General features: G+C 43.2%; 1 protein-coding gene across 2 annotated transcripts in view; it reads right to left on the bottom strand.

The window, feature by feature from the left end:
• The window catches only part of rbfox3a (RNA binding fox-1 homolog 3a), a 188408-nt gene that overhangs the window by 32758 nt on the left and 134644 nt on the right, over positions 1-21006 (bottom strand). For both annotated transcript variants that reach the window (XM_035655722.1, XM_035655723.1), the window contains 2 exons: positions 8563-8814; positions 52-195 (listed from right to left, as the gene is read on the bottom strand). In XM_035655722.1, the coding sequence (XP_035511615.1) occupies positions 52-195; positions 8563-8814 (396 nt within the window). The remainder of the gene's footprint in view (positions 1-51; positions 196-8562; positions 8815-21006) is intronic.

The following is a 21006-nucleotide window of genomic DNA, read 5'->3' as shown; positions in this document are numbered from 1 at the left end:
AAAATAAGACACAAGTTGTAATAAATTGGACTTTTCCTTCAAGGTACTCACCCCAAACATTTGCCTTAGGTCAGGGTCCCGGAAGCGGAAGGGAATGTTGGAGACATGTAACCTTTTGGGCTGCTGCTTCTCTGAAGAGTCTGAGTGCTGGAGCTGGAGCTGCTGAGAGCCCTCTGTTTGCGTCACATCATCTGTCTGCCAGAGGGAAACAAACAGAGAAAAGACACAAGCTGCTCATTAGCTGCTACAGTATACTCTACCTCCCGGTCCTGAAGTATGGGAAGGGGGGTTTCAAATAGGAGGGTGGCGGGGTGCAGGGTGGGGTGGGAGGCCTGGCTAACTAACTTACTCAGCGTCTGCCATTTTTCAATCCGCCGAGAAAGCCAAAGCGATAAACAGCCGATGACTTATAGTGTCAAACCTGAGGTTGTGCATTACAAATCCACTTATTAATCTCTTGCACTTAGCTCTTGAGCAACAGGGAAGATTGAAGGCGCTGACAAAAAGGCGTGGATATAGATCCCACAGAGCCCTGACATGTCTAGACTAAAGACACATTATTGGTGACGTTTGCACACAGCCATCAGAGTGCGAGGCCCAAAGCCCTCAGCGTTGTTGTTTCCATCATTATGCGAATGCTATGCTGACATTTCTATATAAATGACGTGTCTGATGTCAATGACAAATTCCACTTGTTTCTCTCTGTGACACCGGTGATGGATTTCTCTGAGGGTGCTGGCGGCTTGTCTGTTTAGATGGACCTTGTTTTTGAGGCAGTTTCTTTTCCTGATGTGTTTTCTGTGGACAAAACCTCATTGGTCAACAGCATAGTTTATCCTCTCTTTTATGCACCATTATGGGACAAGTCTATCATATGCTCATATTTGGCAAAATAGATCATTTGTCTGTGTCTGTGACTGTTCAACAAATTGTTCATGTAAGCGTTTTCTAACCTGCCGTTGCTGCGGTGAAGGTTTGGTTAAATGTATGCAACTAAAGACTAAGACAACTAAGAGAGGTGAATCACAAGATCAATATCAATCTCACATATATAATTAAGAAGGAAGTTAGCCTAGCTTAGCATAAAGACGGGAAGCAGGGGAAAACAGTTAGCCTAGCTCTGTTAAAAGTTAAAATTAACCTTATTCTCCCTAATTAACACATATCTCATTATTTAATCGGTACACAAACAGATTAAAAGCGAATATTTGCAGTTTTAGGTAGAGCTGCGTGCTGGCAGCATTTTTATTAAACAACAGCCGGGTGCAGTGACTTCTGGAGTCTTGCTGTCACAGTGTGGTTGCCAGGTTTGGTACCATCCTGCCTGAGACCTACAGCATAATAAAAGCTGGTATTACCAACTGTATCTGGCAATTCAATCTAAAGCTGGAGACGCTGCACAGAAGCACTAAGCAGATGGATAAACTGATTTCTCAAGAAATATCACGAAGCACAAAATGACATTTTTATATTTCTCTTTATGTATAGATAAAACAAACAAGATACACGCTGTTAATTAATGAGGTTTATGGGTGCGTTTAACTTTTGAGAGAACCATGGTTAAAGGAAAGCAACGCTGACTGTTGATAGAAGACAGGAAGTGAACTGCAAAGCAGTTGTGTCAGACACAAACCCATCTGCCTGATTTCCTCCCTAAGAGGGTTTGCAAATTAACAGAGCTGTTCTACTTCCACCTTTGCCTCTGAGAGAGGACAGAAATGACTTGCATGACCACAAGAGGTCACTCATCAGGAAATCATCTAGTTAGTGTTTTGCATTTGATCAGACAGCTGTTGTTTTTTCTTGTGGGAACAGTCTCCATTCTGCAATAGCAAGCAAATGATTAAAAATGAACAAAAATTAACCTGATTTAGTGCGGGTGACACGTTAGAGGGACTAAATAAAGAGACAGTGCGGAGGGTGGAATGAGAAACGAGAGAGTGGAAGTGGCAGATATTGAACACAAAAGCTGTTTGAATGTGATATGTAAACTGCAAGCTCTCCTGGGAAGTGCTCTCTGAGCATGGCAAACACACTATACACTGGCTGGGAAGTCACATACACAGAGACAATCTTGTACTGAGATACAGACGTGAAAAGGGAGTAGGCTGTTGCCAGAGTACAAACGGTTCAAATGACACACACGCGTGCACACACTGATAACCCTCACCCTGCTCTGAGGCTGTCAGATGGCTGCAGGCCACTCTTAGTGATACATTTCCCACCATTTAGGAAATGGGGTAGGGATTTATTCATTATAATTCATCATCACAGTATTATCATTATCATCATGATCGTAATGATGATCGCCTTTATTATTCTCATTATCATAATCACAATCTCCACTGTAATGGCCGTCATTTATTTGGTTTTTATGGCCCATTCCGAGACGGTGACATACATTGTTAACAGTGACAGTTGTTTGATTCAAGGTCCCACTCTGTCTCCCCTGCAGCCATCCAGGTAGGGCAGGTTGGTGGCAGCTACCTAAGTCCCACCCGGCCTTGACGGCATCCGGACCAGAGGTTAACAAGTGGCGAAGGACACGGGAGTCGGAAAATGCACTGAGCTGGCCGGCCGGCTGGTAAGGAGTGGATTTGTGACAGAGAAAGACGGGCGGAGGGGTCTTAACTCTGCCGTGTCCTCGCGTGCTGGAGGTTAATAGCCTGAGTAGCCATGTTGGGCCCCGGGGGTGACACATTGCAGACAGATGCTGGGACCGTGGAGGGTGACAAGGTACCAGAGCCCCGCGGGTCAATCTGTTTCATTGGTCACACATGACACTATCGACCTTTAGCGTATGTTGCCAGACTACTGAGCACCTCTGTCCCCCAGCTCTGTCTGTCTGGCTTTTTATCACGGCAAGCGCAGTCGTGTGTTTGCAAACATCCAGATTAACTTTCACTCGGTGCTCAGACAGGCCGGCAGCACGTTGACATCAGGGGCAAATACACATGTGGAGAACACAAATACTGAATTGCTGACTCCCAAGCAGCCCAGACTGCATCCTACTAACTCAATAACTTGGAGTGTCACTGAGATCCGGGACGCCTGCCTCTGTGCACCGCTCCCGAGGCTCCAGCCCGCCTGCCTGGTTGTGAGATGGTGGTGTTGCAGTGAAAAATAATTACCTCCGTATTACCATAGGAGGCCACCTTCAGTGGCACTTTACTGTCCCGACAGCTGCTGTCACGGCTAGGAGGAGGAGGTGGGTTGCACAACACGCCGTCACCGCCAAAGCCAGCAAACCAGAGAGTGAGAGAGCTGTCAACTCCGGCAACTCTCCGGCTTCCTGTTCAGTCATTTCTCTAAAAGACTCCCTTGCTGTTATTTGCAAATCGCCTGCAAAGTGCTCTGCTCAGCACTTTCCCCCTCCTCGCAGAGTGGCATTACAAGAGCATAATTGAAACTATCTGATTGGAATGCTGCCAAGCAGGTAGATTACATCCGATTAAATAGGGGTGGGGGGGGTACTGAGTCTTCGCTCACAAGAATTATAATGCCTGAGCTTTAATTCATTATTTTCCCCTCCCAGTCCTCCACTGTTTGTTTTCTTTTTCTAAAGAAGCAAATATATCTCCTCCATCACCTGAGAGAGCAGGGGGTGTGACGGGAGTGAGTGTGGAGTAGAGGGGCTGCCCCCACCTCCTCCCCCTGATTCATATAAAGTAAAGGAGTTATTTTGGGCGTTCAGGCGACGTAGACAATGTGAGGTCATTGGGAGCTGAAGCACAATTAAGGCTTGAAAGGACACAAAACTCAATACAAAAGATGAGCAACTGTGTAGGAAAATATCTGGTTCTTTGAGTGTGGATGTATAAAAACTACAACTCTCAAGGTGCATTTATGGAAATCACTGAATTAAATTTCTGATTCTGGCTCATTTTGGGATGAACTGTGGCGCAGTGTTTTGGTCCCAACTGCAATGTTAAGGTGTACATTTGCCACAACTGAATGACGTGCTTTTCTACTAATGGTGGCTGGCTTTTGTATTATTAAGAGCTGTTCATGCTGAAAACAAAAAGGATTTCTTAATCTTTAGTATTAATACTGATGGAGACAGCATTAGCATATAGGCTCTTAAATCAGTTGTTTCCAACCTTTTTCCTTAAGGGAGCCCTTTCCTATCATTGTGTAAACTGACTCAGTGACAGTGATATTTTATGGATGTTTCGTATTATATTCAATGCAAAACAATAACAGTACTTAACCACTGAGAAACTGTATAATTAATCCAAATATTGAAAACAGTAACAGCAGGAAGTTTGTGTAAAATGTGTGATTTGGAAAAAAAAGCTGAACAGATTATTTCCTGTGTTTTCCTGATATTTTCAGAAAAAGATTATACTGTTTCTCTCTCAATTTTTAACAATCATACATACCTAATAGGTGTATTTTTTCTTCTCCCTGATCCATTGTTCTATTAACTCTTTGTTTGTTTTCCCTTTTCAAATTCAGGATGAGGCTGTTAAGCAGAGAGTGAACGCTCTGTGGATATAGCTTGTGTTCAGGTCACTGCTCCCTAACTCTGTGAGGATTTCTTATATCTTAAATAATAATCTGAACTGTAAGTAACAATTTCATTCACCCTTTAAAACCAAGCCGGCATCACAATCCCCCGTTAAGCTTTTGTCGTCCTACTGGGGGCCAGGACCCCCAGCTTGGGAACCAAATCCAATCAAAAGACCAAACGAAGGACTGATCCTACAAACAAGTATTGTGTGTCAAAGCTGTTCGATTGTTATCCATGAGCCACGCTGTTGATGTGTTCATTTGTTACCATGAACACACACACTGTAGTTTATTTTGACTCAATCCAAAATACACGGCCCTGCTGCCCCAAATACTCACTGACGCACCAAATGTGGATTGATCCGCAGCTTAAAATAGTCCCCAACAAATGTTTCCTTTGAGTAATGTCAGCTTGACAGTACAGTGATCAGCTGTTTTAATACTGAAACACCGTAAACATTATATAAAATAAAAGTATATATTTGTGAGTCAGTCAGGAAGAGACACGCCAGCCTTATGCTTCAGATTATCCAGGAGAGTTTTTATGTTGAGGATATCTACAATATCTTTTAAAATGGGAATTTACAGTGGGGGGGTAAATAAGTAGCTCCTCCCTCTTAGAGATAACACAGTCATCCCCTTTTTAATGGTGGCCTACATGCTGCCATCAGCACCGCCTCTGAAAGCTACACCGCTCATGAGAGATGAGAGGGTGTGTGCGTGTATGTATGAATGTTTGCATGTGTTCGCCCATGTTTCCCACATGCCCTTGTGTGTTCGTGTGTGTGTGTGTCTATGTTATCACAGTCCCCCAGAATACCCTTTGGAAAGTCTTCATGCCGCTGACACGGGCTGTGAAAAATCTGGAATTGAGTGCTGCCCTAACGCCACTGCCTTAATTTGTTATCTGAAAAGAGAATGATTACTCATGAAATTCAACCAAACCTCAGACTATTTGAACTGAGCCAGATAACGAGCTCAGTTTTTTTTTCTCCAGCAGAGCTCCCTGGCAGCCCTCTGCTACCCTCATCTCTAAGGATTTGGAGAAAAGTTGGGGGCTGCCTCTCTTCCTCAAGTCGCCTGCTTTCAAGTCAGCTTGTTTGAACATGGCACAGAGCGAGGTCCCAGAGGTCTGGCTCTGGACAACGCCACCTTCCCAGTATAGACAAGTGACTGGTAGACAGAGACAGAAACAGAAGAGGCGAAGCAAAGAGAGTCCCCGCGCCTCATTAAAACATACACACTCTCCGCTCTCTGCAGGGAATTCACACAGAATCCATACGTTTCACTGAATTCTCACTCTCTCTCTTGACTCTTTTTAAGTCTTTAAGTCGAGAAGATGTGCAGAGTGAAGCGTCGTCGTGGGGAAGCTGAGCGCAGCAGAGTCGAGCCAAGGGAGGAGGGTGAGGGGGAGAGTCGCAGTGAGTCGCTGATCTGCTCCCTCAATCTGTGTTTCTGCAGGGTGCCCTAATCAAAGGCACCCGGGCCCGTCTGTGGCACCCAGAGCAAACAGGCTGGGTCTGTCATTAAAGCTGGGGAACACAGCGGTGGGCGACACTACACCAGCGGCCCCCGAGGATTAGACTCTCTGTTTACACCCCACTAATCTCATCCCTCTGTCCTGCCTGAGAAAAGATGGGTGGAAGTGGGGAGTGCGTGGATGCAGAGAATGAAGATGGAGGAAAGCGGGGACGGCGCAAGAGGGGAAAAAAAGCATGAAGGAAAGCAAGGCGAGCTCTCATCTCTCCATGGCCACCATCTCTGGGCTTTCTTCACAGCGGGTGAACAGATGAAATGAAATCAAATGCGAAATGGAGAGAGAGGGGAGACGGTGAGAGATAGCGAGTGGAGGAGTGGTGCACAGTGTCGGAGGGGGAAGAAGAAGAAGGAGGAGGAGGAGGCTGAACCTCCTGCCAAGTCTCTCCTCACTTTAAACCCTCTTGTGTGTCAGCCATTACTGTAAGTGCAGCGCATAACCATGGAGCAGTTGGAGAGCGTCACGCACAAATCTTCAAATCAAACATGGCTACATTACAGGGCGATGATAATACACTGCACATTGCTATTGCTCTGCTCGTGCTGTATAAGCACTTTTCTGCCGCCAAATGTTCGTAGCCGTACGGTAATTGTGAGTCTGGGAAAATAGAGTTATTAACAATGCTCTTTATGAGTGACCCAGATGTCTCTCAGGAGGGCTGTGGCCTCGCCGTGACCTCTCCCAGCAGGTGTTTTCATGCTAAAGGAGAAAAGAAAGTCTGAAGGTCTTATTTTTTTTCATCTCTGCCAGCATTATCTGTCTTTCTAGACGCGCCTCTAAAGTTTGGAGCTAAGTCGTCCTCCTTTTTATCTACATCTGCCTCTTGTGAAGGTAAATTCCAGGTCAAGGCATTTCGTTTAAGAGTATCAGCACACAAGGTTGAAATGTATAATATAGAATTTTGAATTTCGCTCACGTCCTAGCCATGTATCTCAACGTGCAGCATTGCCAGGGGTTTGTTTTTCACTTGGACTGCCAATAATTTAAATATATGCACTCTTATGGTGAGGTGAAAGTGAGTGAAAAAAAAGTTGTATAATCATTTCCTGGCACATTTATGCAGAGGATAATATCTTATGTGTAAAGCAGTGTCTCAAACATTTGGATGCAGCTTCAGATAATTAGCTGATCTAACTAAACAGCAATTGGTTTTGGTTGGTCCAGAGAAGTGCATCCGTCCTTTCGTCTTTTAAAAGACCCAAAAAGATCGGATGGGTTGGCGTGCGGGCGGGAGGGTGTCCTCCTTTCAGAGATCCTGAATCATTCATGTGAACAGCATGTCACATCTCCTTCACCCAAAATAAATAAATAAAACAGCTCAGGTTTACATGTCTTTTAGGGAGCACTAAATGGCTCTTCAGAATCAAGTTCACCTCCAACGTTGCATTGCCATGACATCCAAGTCTTCTGCTACTTTCTGATGATAGGTAGCGTTACAGCCTCTGTTTCATTTCTAAACTCAACACCCATTTTTTATTAAAAACAGTCATTTTTGCGTTTGTGATAGAGAAAACTTTCAAAATTCAAAAATGTTACGTGTATCTAGGGTGGGGATGTACTCCGCCACAGCACCACTGCACCTTGGGTAAAACTAATGTATCTACAAAATGCTAGTTTATGAAGACAGAAATTTTAACATTTAAACACCATTTTGGAAAAATTATTTCATAGTAGTCTTCTGACATACCTTGTTTAAAATCATGTGTAATTGTATAATATTATGATTTATGCAATGTTTAATTATAGGTGTAATTATTATTAATTTATGAACTTAGTTATTTGTAATTTTGTGGAACTATGATTGCCATATACTTTCAGTGGGGCTGTGTACTGGCTGCTGCTGGCCATACAATACATTACTGATGCTGTGTTCCTGATGATACTTTGATAAGCAAGGAAGGTTAATATATAATTTTAGGAAAACTGTCATAGTATAAAGTACACACCACCATATGCATAAAATCATAGCCCTCCATCTACAGTCCTTTAAAACACAAAAATCGATACAGTTTCACTAAACAAAATGTCGCAATACTCAAGTGTATCATTATTTTCTTACAACCCTAACTTTCAACATTAAACTAATGGCAAGATATTTAAAGTACTTTTAATGTTGTGTGCAACTGAGTTGGATTTGGGGAAATCTATAAATCTTCGACTGGTGCTGAAGCTTTAAGGGTTCAAGCAATGGCAGACAATGGAAACAGTAAATGACTATTATAAAACAAACTAACTTTCCTCAGTGAAACAAAAGTCAGGGAGGGGAAACAAGTTGCAGGAAATAATAAGATTTAGCCAATCATGCTTATTAAATTAAATTGTTACTTAAAAACACAATTTACATATTGATAATACATACATATACATATAGTACCTTCAAAAAGAAGCTTTCAGTCCTAAACAGTATATTTTTTCGGATCAATAGAAAGAAAAAGGTAAATAATGATAATAGTGTATTTTACTTGCTGACAGCGAGTTGAGAACAGTGTTTGCAGATGATGAAGGACACTGACCGGTGCGGTCGTGGTGGCGGTGATGGCGGGCGTGCTGTTGTCAGTGCCGGCCGGCTCGCTGTGCGTCTGTGTGGGCGTGTAGAGGGTCATGGCGTGCTCGGGAACCCGGCTCTGCCCGGTGTAGTCCTGTGTCGGAAGTGGGTGTGGTGCCGCAAACTCTGCGGGGATGCCATTCTGTGGGGGAGGTGGGTACTGAGCTGGGGTGTACGGCTGGGCCATCGCTTCTGGGGGGTTGGTGGCCTCTTGGTTACCCTGCGACAAACACACAACAGAAGACAAGTGTTAACTACAGTTGGGATCAAATATAAGGTACATTGTTGGATCGTACAAGCAGCATGAAACAAGCTCGAGTTCACCAGTGTGATTTGGAAGGCAACTGGGGAGAGTTGTCCTGCAAACCAACTAACCAGCTAAGTCAGGGGGAAACAGCCATCATATCACATCTCAGCTCAGATTAGAGAAATCCTTGATCATTGCTAATGAACACAGTTCATGTTGTAGAGCATGGCTCTCTGTTGGAGGGGCAAGAGTCAGGGGGAATCTCAATTGCACTCATGGCAAAGCACAAGAGGAAAGATCAATTAATTGATAAAATTTTGATTAGCGCCTTTGATTGCAATGACAGGTCTGTTAAAGTAGCAGCTGCTCCCTCTCCAAGCCCCACTTTACTACTTTTAACACGAACCTGTTCTCACTTTATGAGCTCCACTATCGCTGCCTCTGTTTCTGTCGCAGGGCATCATACGGAGTTTTTGGATATGGGTGACAACACGTTTCCTTAATAGAAGTCGTTTTTTTCTGTAATCTGTAGATCTGATGATCCATATATTTTATTTGGTATTTTTATGCCCGATGCCCTTCCTAACACAACCCGTCCCCATTTACCAAAAGCTTGGCAACATAAAATGATGTCTAAATTCTTATTAAATCAATAAATTCCGAATAAAGAAAATAAGTAAACAAGAACTGGACCAAACAAATTATGCCACCTTTTGGTACCTGAAAGTTTTACGCACTCATTAAAGACACACATGAGTCGGTACCACCCAAAAAAGTTTGGAACCCTTGTGTTACTCATATAACTCTCATCCCTCCATATGCTTCCAGAGCACACAGTATGTGGTATCTACACCACATGTGTTTTTTAGTCTCTGCTCCTGACTTAAGTGATAGATGGCCTTTTGCAATGAAGCGGTTTCACAGACCCTTTGTCTCGTGTGGATGCTTGAGATGATGAGCTGCAGAAATAATGGACTTTTCTGGCTGGTGCACATTGTTAAACTCGGTAATGGCCGGACTACAGAAGTGCATGTCTTATTGTTGCGAAGCACTAGGCTCTGTGAATCCAGACTAATGAGCAGAACAGTGAGATCAGTGCTGCTGGAGCGGATATCCATCCCAACATTAAAAACGTAGAGGGAAAAGGTGAGACAATAACACCGAAATCCAATAACACCCCCTGCAAATACCCTCAATCAAATTTAAAGATACAGATCATGCGAGCCCAATGCATAACTCTTTCGATAAGAGAGAAGGAGGGAAAAGCACACAATAGCAGCCAGAAGTAAGGGTTTATGATTGGAGAAAAACAATAACAGTAAACAGATAGAGAAGTTTCTGTCTTTTCCTTTACAAGCTGGCTGGGGATGGCAAGATAGGAGATAAATGTGTTTTATTCTTTTTTCCCGCTGCCGTGGTGTTTGGCCTCTTTCTGCAGATTTCCACAGAAAGCTCTATCTGGGCAGGAGGAGGCTGTGGTTTTAATGAGAGAGCTGAGCAACACTGTGCTGTAAATGTAGTGGAAATAATTCTACTCTGACGTGTTGGCAAACAAACCTCGGCCTAAACTGTGCTCTGCCAATTAAGGAAATGCTCCATTATCTAAATGAAAAAGGAGAGAAGCCTTGAGAGAGGAGGAGCACTGACCAGCTTCCTGCAGCCTGCAGGGCCTCAAGGCTGCTCCTGCTGGAAGAGTGGACCCTCACTCCTGCCTGACCTAATCCCCTCTTCTCTTTTTCATTACACTGTATTTCTATCTCCTCTGTCTCTCCCTCAATCCCTCCGCCCCCTTTCCCTTTCATGCTCATCTCTTCCTCCCCCCTCTCTTTTTATGCAGAAACTTTTTTAATCTCTACCCCTGTGCTCTACTTTTCCTCTCCCTCCAGTCATGGCATTATATAACACACTTGCATTGCGGGGCATCCTAATTCAAGGAAGCTCTTGATGTTGGCAATTTTCAACTTCTAAGCGCCCATTTTAAAGGAGAATGGGGTTGGTTACCTAAAAAAAGATGCACCTCCTGGTATGACAGCTGAAAGTACAACCAGATCCTGTGTCCTCCTTTAAACTAGCCTGTACAACCATCATCACGTCGGTACTCAACGGTCCAGCTGAGACGGAAAGCTCAGCAGCCTGGAAACAGGAAGGTGCTGTGTTTGAATGTTTGTACATCAAACACTGTTCATGTCATTAAGGAGATCAAAGCTTCAGTTATGTCTTTTAGTCACTGTCAAGATCTCTGCCCACAGTCCTGATTGGTGCTTGGAATTGCTGATGAGTGTGTTTACATGCCCACTAAAATACAGGTTATGATCAAACAGCATCATCTAAACATCAAATCCTGAATCAGAATTCAGGATTCTGTGGGGATACCGGGGTACTGTGGCAACAAAAAAACACAGACTTCTCATTACTTATTCAATACGTATACCCCCATTAGCACCATAAGGGTCTCCATGCAAGAGATCCTGGTAAAACAATGCAGACCACCCTTCATACTCATGGATGTATTACTTAAATTAGACTTAAACCTGTTGTAACACCGTGCTATTTTGGGTTTCTGATCACTGTCCGCGATGTGCACAGATGTGTTCTCAATTCAAGCTGCAGTATTAGTTGATCAATAAAACAAATAATTATGATCTACATGCTGAAATGAAGGTTTAAGTCTAAAGATAAACAGTGTTTTTGCACTTTTCTTACATTACTAATTATCAGATATTGTAATTGAGTGGTAATCTCCTGGTAGACCAGATTGGGTTCCCCCTAAACTGTTGAGATAACTCAGTGGGAACAAAACAGTCAAAAACCTGGAAAATGTTTGAATCGTGCATACATGGAGCTGCATAATCAGCTTCCTTTGTGTTGCATGCAATGTTTATTGACCAAACCAGAATGATACTTAAAATTAATTGACTACATTTTTAGTTTTCTGTATATCCTTGTCTGGTCGTGAACCTTAAGAATTTATTTTTTGGGGTTCTCTATTCTGTCTGCCATTCCTGCAAGAGAGCCTCTGGTTTTAGTTTGTTTGCTGTATACTCAGATATTTATTTGACAGTTCCTTAGTTTAGGGAAAGCTATGATGTAGTGTATGATGTCCTAACAGTACCGGTTACTAGTCTGTTTCTTCTTCATGCCTCAGTTCTGCATTTGTCATGACATGTTCTACTAAACTTGTTAAATCATCATCTGCCTTCGAGTGTCCCTGTGCGCTCGGGTCAGAATCTGAATCGTTACACTCACAAGGCGCAAAGGCCAGTGTATCTGTGTCAGGTCTGTTGCCATTTGAGCCTTAAACAAGTGCAAAAGACTGAGACGGAGTCAAGTGACACACAAACAGGATAACAGCCTGGAGCTCGGTTTTGGAGAAAGAAAACTACTAGAGTGTTGTAGCACCATGTCGTTGCTGTTTCAAAGGGCAGCAAGGCAAAAGCAAGGAGGCGGAGAGTACAGGCCTCATTAGTGAAACACAAAGTAACACTAGCTCTCGTATGATCTTCGCTTTCCTCTGATGTATGTGACAAACGAGTTATTCAACTGGAAATGAACTGGGAGAAGAAAAAAGGCCCATGCAAATCAGGAGAGTTGTGCTCGTCCCAGTGCGACCACGCGCCCTTTTTCGCTCAGGCGGAATCGCCGTCGTCAAGATAATCCATGGAGCCTAATGAAAAGCCCTCCATGACAAACCAGTCAGGTACACAGCACATCTCATTCCACTGAAAGAGATTGCTGTTCATTATGGCTGCGAACGAGTGCTACGAGTTGTTGTTATATTGGGATCCTGGCGAGTGTTTCTCTACCTGCAGGCCTGTTTATGGGAAAAGAGCAGGTCCCTTTGCGGCACTTTAATGCCCCCCTTACATGGCCTGCTGCCATGAGCCGCCCAAACCTCGTCTCCACGGACACGACAACGAAGAATAAAGGCAACCAGAGAGAGCAGGCTTTATCGATCTTCCATCCTTTCCAGTCCTCTTTCCCTCCTTCCCTCCATCTCTCCTTTCACCCTTTCTACCCCTATTACTGAAGAGCACAATAAAAAACACTATCTCTAATCTTAAGCACTCTCCCTGTGTAAAATTGGATTGGAAACCCTTACTTAAGGAGATCACTTTTGGAGTGGAGTTTTTGTTTTTACAGTCAGCGTCAGGAGCCAAAGAGGTCAGGAAGGCCTTGTGGCAATGCCCACTGCTGAGGCTGCCAGTCTGACAGAAACTCCCAGCGCACAGTATTCAAAGAGAGAGACAGAGACTTTCACTGGTGCTAACCCCAGTGTAGATGATCAAGGCTATATTCCATCTCAGCAGGTACAACGACTTGGCCGCTCGCCAGCGATCCGTGATCCTCTTTAGCAGCGCTGGGAGGGACAGTGTTGAAAGGCCAAGAGGAGATGGGCTGTGCAAATACAGGAGCTGTTAGGAGGAACTCATATCGGCAGAGTGCTGCACTGACTCATATGTGCTATGGAGGGTCAAAGAGCAACGCAAAGGCAAAATACGGCTTCCGACTAATTGTGTCGCATTGAATCCGGGGGGAAATCACTCAAATGGGAGCGGGCTGATCAATCTCGGCAGTCTCAGCCGTGATGGAGTGGGCAGCTTTATGGCTTCAGCTCAGTCACATGCAGCTTGGATCATTTTTCAGCAAAGGCCTTCCTACTTTACATGGATCCAACTGTATGACACTAATAGTCTCAAGCAAGAAATGTTCCTCTGGATTCTATACACTAAGCAATTCAAATAGATTTATGAATAGCTCTGCAGTGTTTCTGCATAATCCAAACAGCATGAATAGTTAAATGTTGACTTACATAAAGCATCGCTGTCTCATTCCTTCATGGAAAATGTACACAAGCAACTTGCTTTGTCAGAGTGCAGATGACAAACCATTTTCTAATTTAATCTTAAGCTTTTCAGTGCCTCATGCAAAGCATCATGCACTGAGCGTTCCTCTCTAGAACAATGCTCATTTGGTTTTAATGAACGCCTGACAGTGACTGTGGCAAACTTGTGACAAATCCCGCTGCGCCGTCACAGCACAAACCCGAGCAGAGTTTATAGTGAAAAGTGTAACGCAGCTCAGCGGAGGCCAACGTACGGCAATCAGTTGATGCAACACAAACGAAACACTGAGTGGTTTTCAGCCAGCTGCATGAAAGCCTCTTGTTGTCCCCGACTCTGCTGCTGATGCTCGGTTAATTGTAGCCCCGCACACAGACAGTCAGGCAGGCAGGCGAAAAGACGGCCTGAGATGATTTCCACAGGCAACTGGCATTCATTTTGTCTTGAAGGCGCATAAATAAAGGCTGTCTAGCCGGGTCCATTTTAATTAGGCGAGCCACATGATCTTACTCCAAGTCTCTCTGTTAACACTCACCAGAGGCTGCTGCATGTGTTAATTACAACCACATGCCACACAGTGAATCCAAGGTGAGCCAGAAAAGAGAAACTCCGAAGAGGTAAACAACAACAACAAAACACCTTCAGCTGAGTTTCTCATGATGAGGCACATATTTGGTGCAGCGGCTATTCCCCTCCCCCAGTCAACCAATTACAGTACGATGTTGGGGGGAGAGAGAGGGAGAGAGGGAGAGAGGGAGAGAGGGGAGATGTGGAGAAGCAGCCCTATTTAATGTAGATTCACAACACACCCCCACCTCAACAAAACCCCAGTCTTCCTCACCACTACAGTAGGTTTATGATTTCAAATAGGCTGGGGAGAGGGTTATTGTTTTGTCTCACATTTCCTCCCTTGCAAACTTCTGTCTTTCCATTTTTCTACCTCATTTGTGAAAAATCAATTCATGAAAATAAACACTCTGTCTACGCTCCGCGTCCGAGTCAATTTAGATTTTGTGCATGTTTCTGCCGCGCTTTTCCGAGAGGCTTAATCGTTCTCACATGTCACATATGTTTCATCCCCTCTAACATGATTTTTCCTCGTTATTGGGAGCACTTATTTGCTCCACAGCCTCGGATGGAGGTATTAGAAAGAGAGTTCATTTTCCTCAATCCCTTGCTGATTTCTTCATTACGTTGCAGCGGAGGCGATGCACACGGAGCCTCGTACCGAGATGGGACTACTCTTAGCGATGCGACTGCGAGTGTTACTATACCTCAGAGACGCTGGAGCGCCACTTAATAAACAGAGTAGACAGAGGATCACTTTGAACTCCTGTGACATGTAATGAACCTGTCTGTCTCAGCCACAGCTCTGTCTGGGCTCAGGCGCTGCATGGTAAAAATGCAGATAAATAAATAAATAAACAAAAACACATCCAAATAAGCCTAGAGGCCCTGTGAAAAAGCCATCAGTTACACATGGTTAGACTCATCGCATTTTGCCAACGCCATAAGAGGAGATAATTGTCTGTTTCAGTGCTGTTGCCTCTTTTGTTGCATAACAGATATTTACATCTGGGACTAATTACTCCAGACTGGGTGTCAAAATTTGGATTAACTTGTGGGATGCATCCAGTTCGGTGTTTAGAATCATTTATTAGTGAGAACAGACACTGTGCTACTGCCCCATCAAAAACACACAAAATAACTTTTTCATCTACTTTCTTCTGTTTTTTTTGTTCTTCCAAAGTTGTCAGAACAAAGTGATATTGACACATATTCTATTAAAAATCAGACTTCTTTGAGATTGCTATCGATCACTAAGATAAAGACCTGAATGAAATGAAAACTGATAACTGTTCTGTCATTCTGGTCATAGAAACCCACAAATCAATTCCACATGGTCGTCATGCCAGTGCGCTGCTCTCAGACTGCAGATGAGCCTTCTGAAATTCCACAGGGGATAAAAATGCCAACATTTGTTTTAGAATCAGCTGATTGTCATGTTAATTCAGTCTTTTTTTTCTCTCTGCATGCTGGGATTATGATACGGGGGCCAGAGTTCCTCGTGGGGACAAAATGCCATTACTTAAGCATGCAGGAATCTCGACATGACATTCCTTGACCGCTGTGACAATGGCAAACATATGCAAATGAAGGAGAGTGCCACTCTCATTATGACCCTGTCACAGAGGCTCTTGACACCTCCCACCGGACCCCGAGCATGTTAGGAAAAAGAGGAAACTGAAAACGAGAGATAAACGGGAAAAGAGGGCTCGACAGTGACCAAATTACAGGTGTAACGTTGTTGTTTGTGTTATCTCTGCCTTTCATCGTTCTCTATGCTCTCTTATGACTCTCTTTGTAATTTATTCCATTGGCCTATTTGCCTCACTGAATCTTTTTTTGTGTGCATGTCTTTGCTCTGCAGTGGAAGGAGGGACAGGTTTACATGGGCGGGATTCTTTGAAGTGAAAATGCAGACTACTCCCTGCTGTAGCCAAAGCTCATCTAATCAGGGGCTAATTCCAGTTATTAAGATTTGAGAGATAACTTTGATTCATCACAGTCCATCTACCCCTATCGGTTAATCACTGTCGCGCTAAGCTCTTTTTTAGTCATCCTTTTGTTTCCACTCCCTCTGGCACGCAGAGAGGGGGAATAAGAGAGATAGAAGAGAAGGAAAGGGAGAAGATATTAACAATATTAATGACCCGTGATTCTCGTCTCCTTAATGAGAAGGGTTATTAACTGTGATTATCCATGATGAAATGGTGGTAATTCTTGAAAGCTTGAGAAAACTTGTACAATCGCTTGTCTGCTGATTTGTTCCTGTGATGTTTAAGAAAGAAGAAGGTGAGTGCGGTGAGAAAGAGAGAAAGAGAACTTAGAGGATAAAGAGGCAGGGGCAACCTGGGGAAACAGAGATGCTCGCAGCAGGAAGCTGGGAGGGGATTTTTTTTTTTTTTTTGGAAAAGTGCAATTTTGTTGAGAACTTGCAGTGTTTAATCTTTCTCAGAACCAACAAGAATGGGGGCAACTTTGAATCAGACACAGTCTGGTGGATAAGAGTTTGGGTAAGCTCCGTGTTGGGAATTAAGGCAGCATTCAAAATTAGATCGGGGATGCCAAAAAACTGCAGATCTGCTACGAAAAGTTTAAACAGAGTTGACCAACCAAACGTCACATTTCGGTGGCCAATCCAGCAGTCAGACTGGTCCACATTCAGCCAAAGATATCACTGAAGCCGAGCACTATCCAGGCGGAGTTCATGGGCCGTACTCTCCCAGTTGTGTCCTTGCTTGGTTTATTTGTTGTACCCAGCTTCAACGTCTGCGCCAGGCTTGCAGTCTAGGCTGAAAATAGCAATACCAAGAAGCTTCTTTTGGTTTTGTGTGTTCATTTGTGAGAGAAAGCGTGTGAATCTGAGAAATAAAACACTATTTTCTGATTATTTTTACTGAAGTTAAGTTTTAAACCACAAATAAACACACCTTTGAATACTGCGCACACAACACTGTGCCAATTGCTGCAACTTGATTTGGTGTGAATATGGAATACGGTTGGTGTATAGTTTTGTGTAATAGTCTGCAGGTTTATTTTAGGTTTCAACGAGACCCCCATGAAACACGGGTTAGTTTGTTCTTCTGTTTTAATCAGTTAGCTGTTTCATGTTGAGTCACAAGGAAAATCTGTATATGCTTCCATGGTGCACTGAACCCCAATGTTATGAAGCAAACAGGCTTCCACTGAATGCCTGAAAAGACTGCCGCATAATGTTTGTTTCCACCACACTTTATTTCAGTTCCTACCCAGCATGGACGGAGGCCCAACCGAGGGTGTAGGAGTGGTGGAGATCCCCTCCAAAGACTTCCCCTCTATCCAGTCCGTTCATAGCCAGGATGCCATGGTGGCCGACCTCCTCCAGCAAGCTGCAGAGGCTGGGGGCGTGGTAGAGGGACAGTCTGGAGTCGTCCTGGAACAAGGTTCTGTTGTAAAAAAAGACCACAGAGTGCTTTACAGATTTCCATTGCAAGCAGATAAGTTTTTGTGGAGAATCTGGCCTGATTTTTTAATCCGAGCAATGTTGTGTTTCAGGTCATGGGCAAGGGATGGTAGCTACCCAGGCCCAGCAGCAGCTAATGGAAGCTGGGGTGGGGGTTGGTGTGGAAAGTGGGGCAGGGGTTGAAATGATGGTCATGGACTCACTGGATCCCACCCTGTTGCAGATGAAGACTGAGGTAGGCTCACTGAAAACAGTGTTGTGTTTGATGTTTTTAAATGAAATCTGCCAATGGGTTTTGCTTAACTAGAATTCTTAAACCTAGCATAAAAACAACAACAAAAGACTGTAAGTGGTCTAAAATTTAGAAAACTGCCATAAATGTAAGCAAGTTTGCTTATCAAAAGCATGAGCTTAATTCAACTTAAAATTTTATTTGTTAGCGCCCATCATAACGAGTTATCTCAGGCCTTTTTCAAATAGAGGCAGGGTCTAGACGAAACTCCTTACATGTCATGAGACCAACAGTACCCACCATCGAGCACGCCTTGGAGACGGGGCAAGGAAAATGCCTTTTAACAGGCAGCAACACTAGGAGAAGGGAGAGAGAGCGAGGAAGTGGAACAATCAGTATAGTAGTGATGGATGATGAACATGAAGATGCTGATATCGCAACAGCAACGCATGGGGGACAATGGGCAGTGCTGATAGTATAATTAGTACCTGTAGTATAATATATTATAATAATAAAACTATATCGTATTTAACATGGCATAATGTCAGTAATATTAGCAGTGGGAGTCAAGCAGGACCATGGCAGGAGGAACCACCAGGATCCATGAGAACCTGCGAGATGAGAAAGTACAAAAACTCCAGGGAAGAAGTGAAGTTAGTGACATGCATTAATGGGACATGTGTGCAATAAGAGAGGGAGAGGAACATAGCTCAGTGCCTCATGGGAAATGTAGTAGTTTAGGCCTATAGCAGCATAACTAAGGCATGGTTCAGGACTCACCTGATCCAGCTCTAACTATAAGCTTTATCAAAGGGGAACGTCTTAAGCCTACTCTTAAATGTGGAGAGGGTGTCTGCCTCCCAAACCCAAACTGGAAGCTGCAGTTTGGGGGTACCACAGGGAAGTGTACTTGGGTCACTGTTGTAATGTATATAAACATGAACATGAATGACCTAAACTAATTCATTAACTACCACATAGTATTATTTATTTGTTTAAGTTTTTAAGAAAGACCCAGTCCTTGCTTTGGTCATTATAAAACAAATTTATAAAAATGTGTTGATTTCAGGAAGAATTTCCTTGAAACTGTTAAAATTTGTTTTCCATATTTGTTCATATTGTAAACTTGGCTGTGATGTACTACTACAAAGTGAAATTTATTTATTTATTTAACGCTGCACCTGCTTTGCACTGACTTTGAGACTCTCTGGGTATAAATAGTACCAAATTACATATTTTTCAGGCCCTTTCCAAGGAACAAAAAATCTGTCCTTTTCTACTGTGGGAACCATGAAATGAATAGGGTTCTGTTTGTGACCAAAAAGACGTTATTCCTCACTGTTTCCCAAAGAGAAAAGAATATTATTATTATTACATTACATTAACCAAGCACGTATCTGCCAAGTGAAACTGTGAAACTTGACACCATTTGTTTGAATTTTGTGTTAGCAATCCAGTTGAAAGGATAGACAGCATTTTCATCATATAACTCAGCCTGCAGAGTATTTTCAAACGTGTACCATTAGAGTGTTTTTCCATTTCAGTATTGACAGCTCTCCTCTGGCTCTAATTTCACTAGTGACTCTCTGATAGACACAGTGGGGGTAAAATGTCCACTCCATTTCCGCGAAGCCTAACTTTAAGCTATATTTCATTCTTTTCCCTGCTTATATTTAAAATGCTGTCAGTTATTTTAAATCATGAACTTGTCAGAGGAATGAATGGCTGTCAGAGCACCAGCATGAGCCATGCTGCGTGCGCCAACCATTTTTCAAACCTTCTTTTTTCAGGATGTAAACAAGGACTTTCAACAGTTTTTATGGCTTTTCTTCAAGAAATACCAGCCTGATACCAGAGGCTGTACACTTTATTATTAAGTACTGTTTTTAGAGGATGTCCTGGTGTAATAATTGACTACTATGAGCATGGAAACACTGAGTCCATCCATCTCATTTTGTACACTTGCATAAACAGCAAACAATCTGAAAATAAGTAATTATGATTTTTTTGAACAGTATTGTAATTGTATTATTAATTAAAAACAGCTGAAGCCTAGCTTCATCCTGAATACTCCACTTTGTTCTTGCAGATATGAGTCGGAGGCATTATACTAGATGACCTACCCTATCCATTGGTACCAACTGTGTCATGCTAGCATGTCAGAAAGATGGCCATTTTCAAAGGGATCCCATGACCTCTGACCTCAAGATATCTGAATAAAAATTGGTTCTGTGGGTACCCACGAATCCTCCCTTTGCAGTGAAGCCCACTTTATGATAATCCCATGCAGTTTGGAGCAAAAACCATGCCGTTATTTTACACATGGTGTAAATGTGTTATTTTTTCCTAGTGTATTTGAATATTTCTGCTTACTGGGGTCCCTAAACAGTATTTGAATTGCATAAACTGGAAAGCTGTGACTCAGACTTCATGCCACCACTGCATAAATCAGAGCCCCACTTGTGCCATGCCAGTCAAAAAAGTCTGGTTGGGTGTCTGGAATTAGAATTTTTATGCCACACTGTATCTGTGAATTAAAGCATGGGGCCTAATTTCATTTTTAATTATTAAAAATACTTAAATAGAATCATAACATTCAAAAGTGACAATATATTTATTACTGGGTAGATGAGTGATCCTGCTGACAGCTCTGCATTGTAGTTGTTTGCATCATTAGTGTTAGCTTCACAGTCCAACCTGAGTATATTTTATCAAAAAAACATATCTGTGTTACTTACTGTTTTACACTTAGAGTTCTTTTTTAGGTTGAGTTCTGATAGGTCTATGTTTTTCATATGTTGTCCGTAATGTATCTCTAGGCGGTGGGCTTAGTTATGTATGCAGTCTATTTTCAGGACATAGAGCTTTGATATAAAGCTTTGACTAATCTTCATACATCCTGGGGAGCTCCTGGTAGGCATGCTTCTCTCTTCGTCTCCTTTGTGGTGAGGGATGACGGGAGAGAAAAAGGGGGTAAGAGAAGACAAATGAGAGAGACTTAGGGGGGAGGAGGGGAGAGAGAAGTGGCAGAGCCTGTGGTCATCATACAGGGTGTGTGAGGCTGCCAGAGGCCTTGTAATCCCCCC

The sequence above is a fragment of the Morone saxatilis genome, unplaced genomic scaffold (assembly GCF_004916995.1).
Source record: "Morone saxatilis isolate NCDOM2014 unplaced genomic scaffold, NCSU_SB_2.0 Contig14, whole genome shotgun sequence".
NCBI classification, from domain to species: domain Eukaryota; kingdom Metazoa; phylum Chordata; class Actinopteri; family Moronidae; genus Morone; species Morone saxatilis.
The sequence above is the reverse complement of the archived record's forward strand: the minus strand, read 5'-3'. Positions and strand labels throughout refer to the sequence as shown.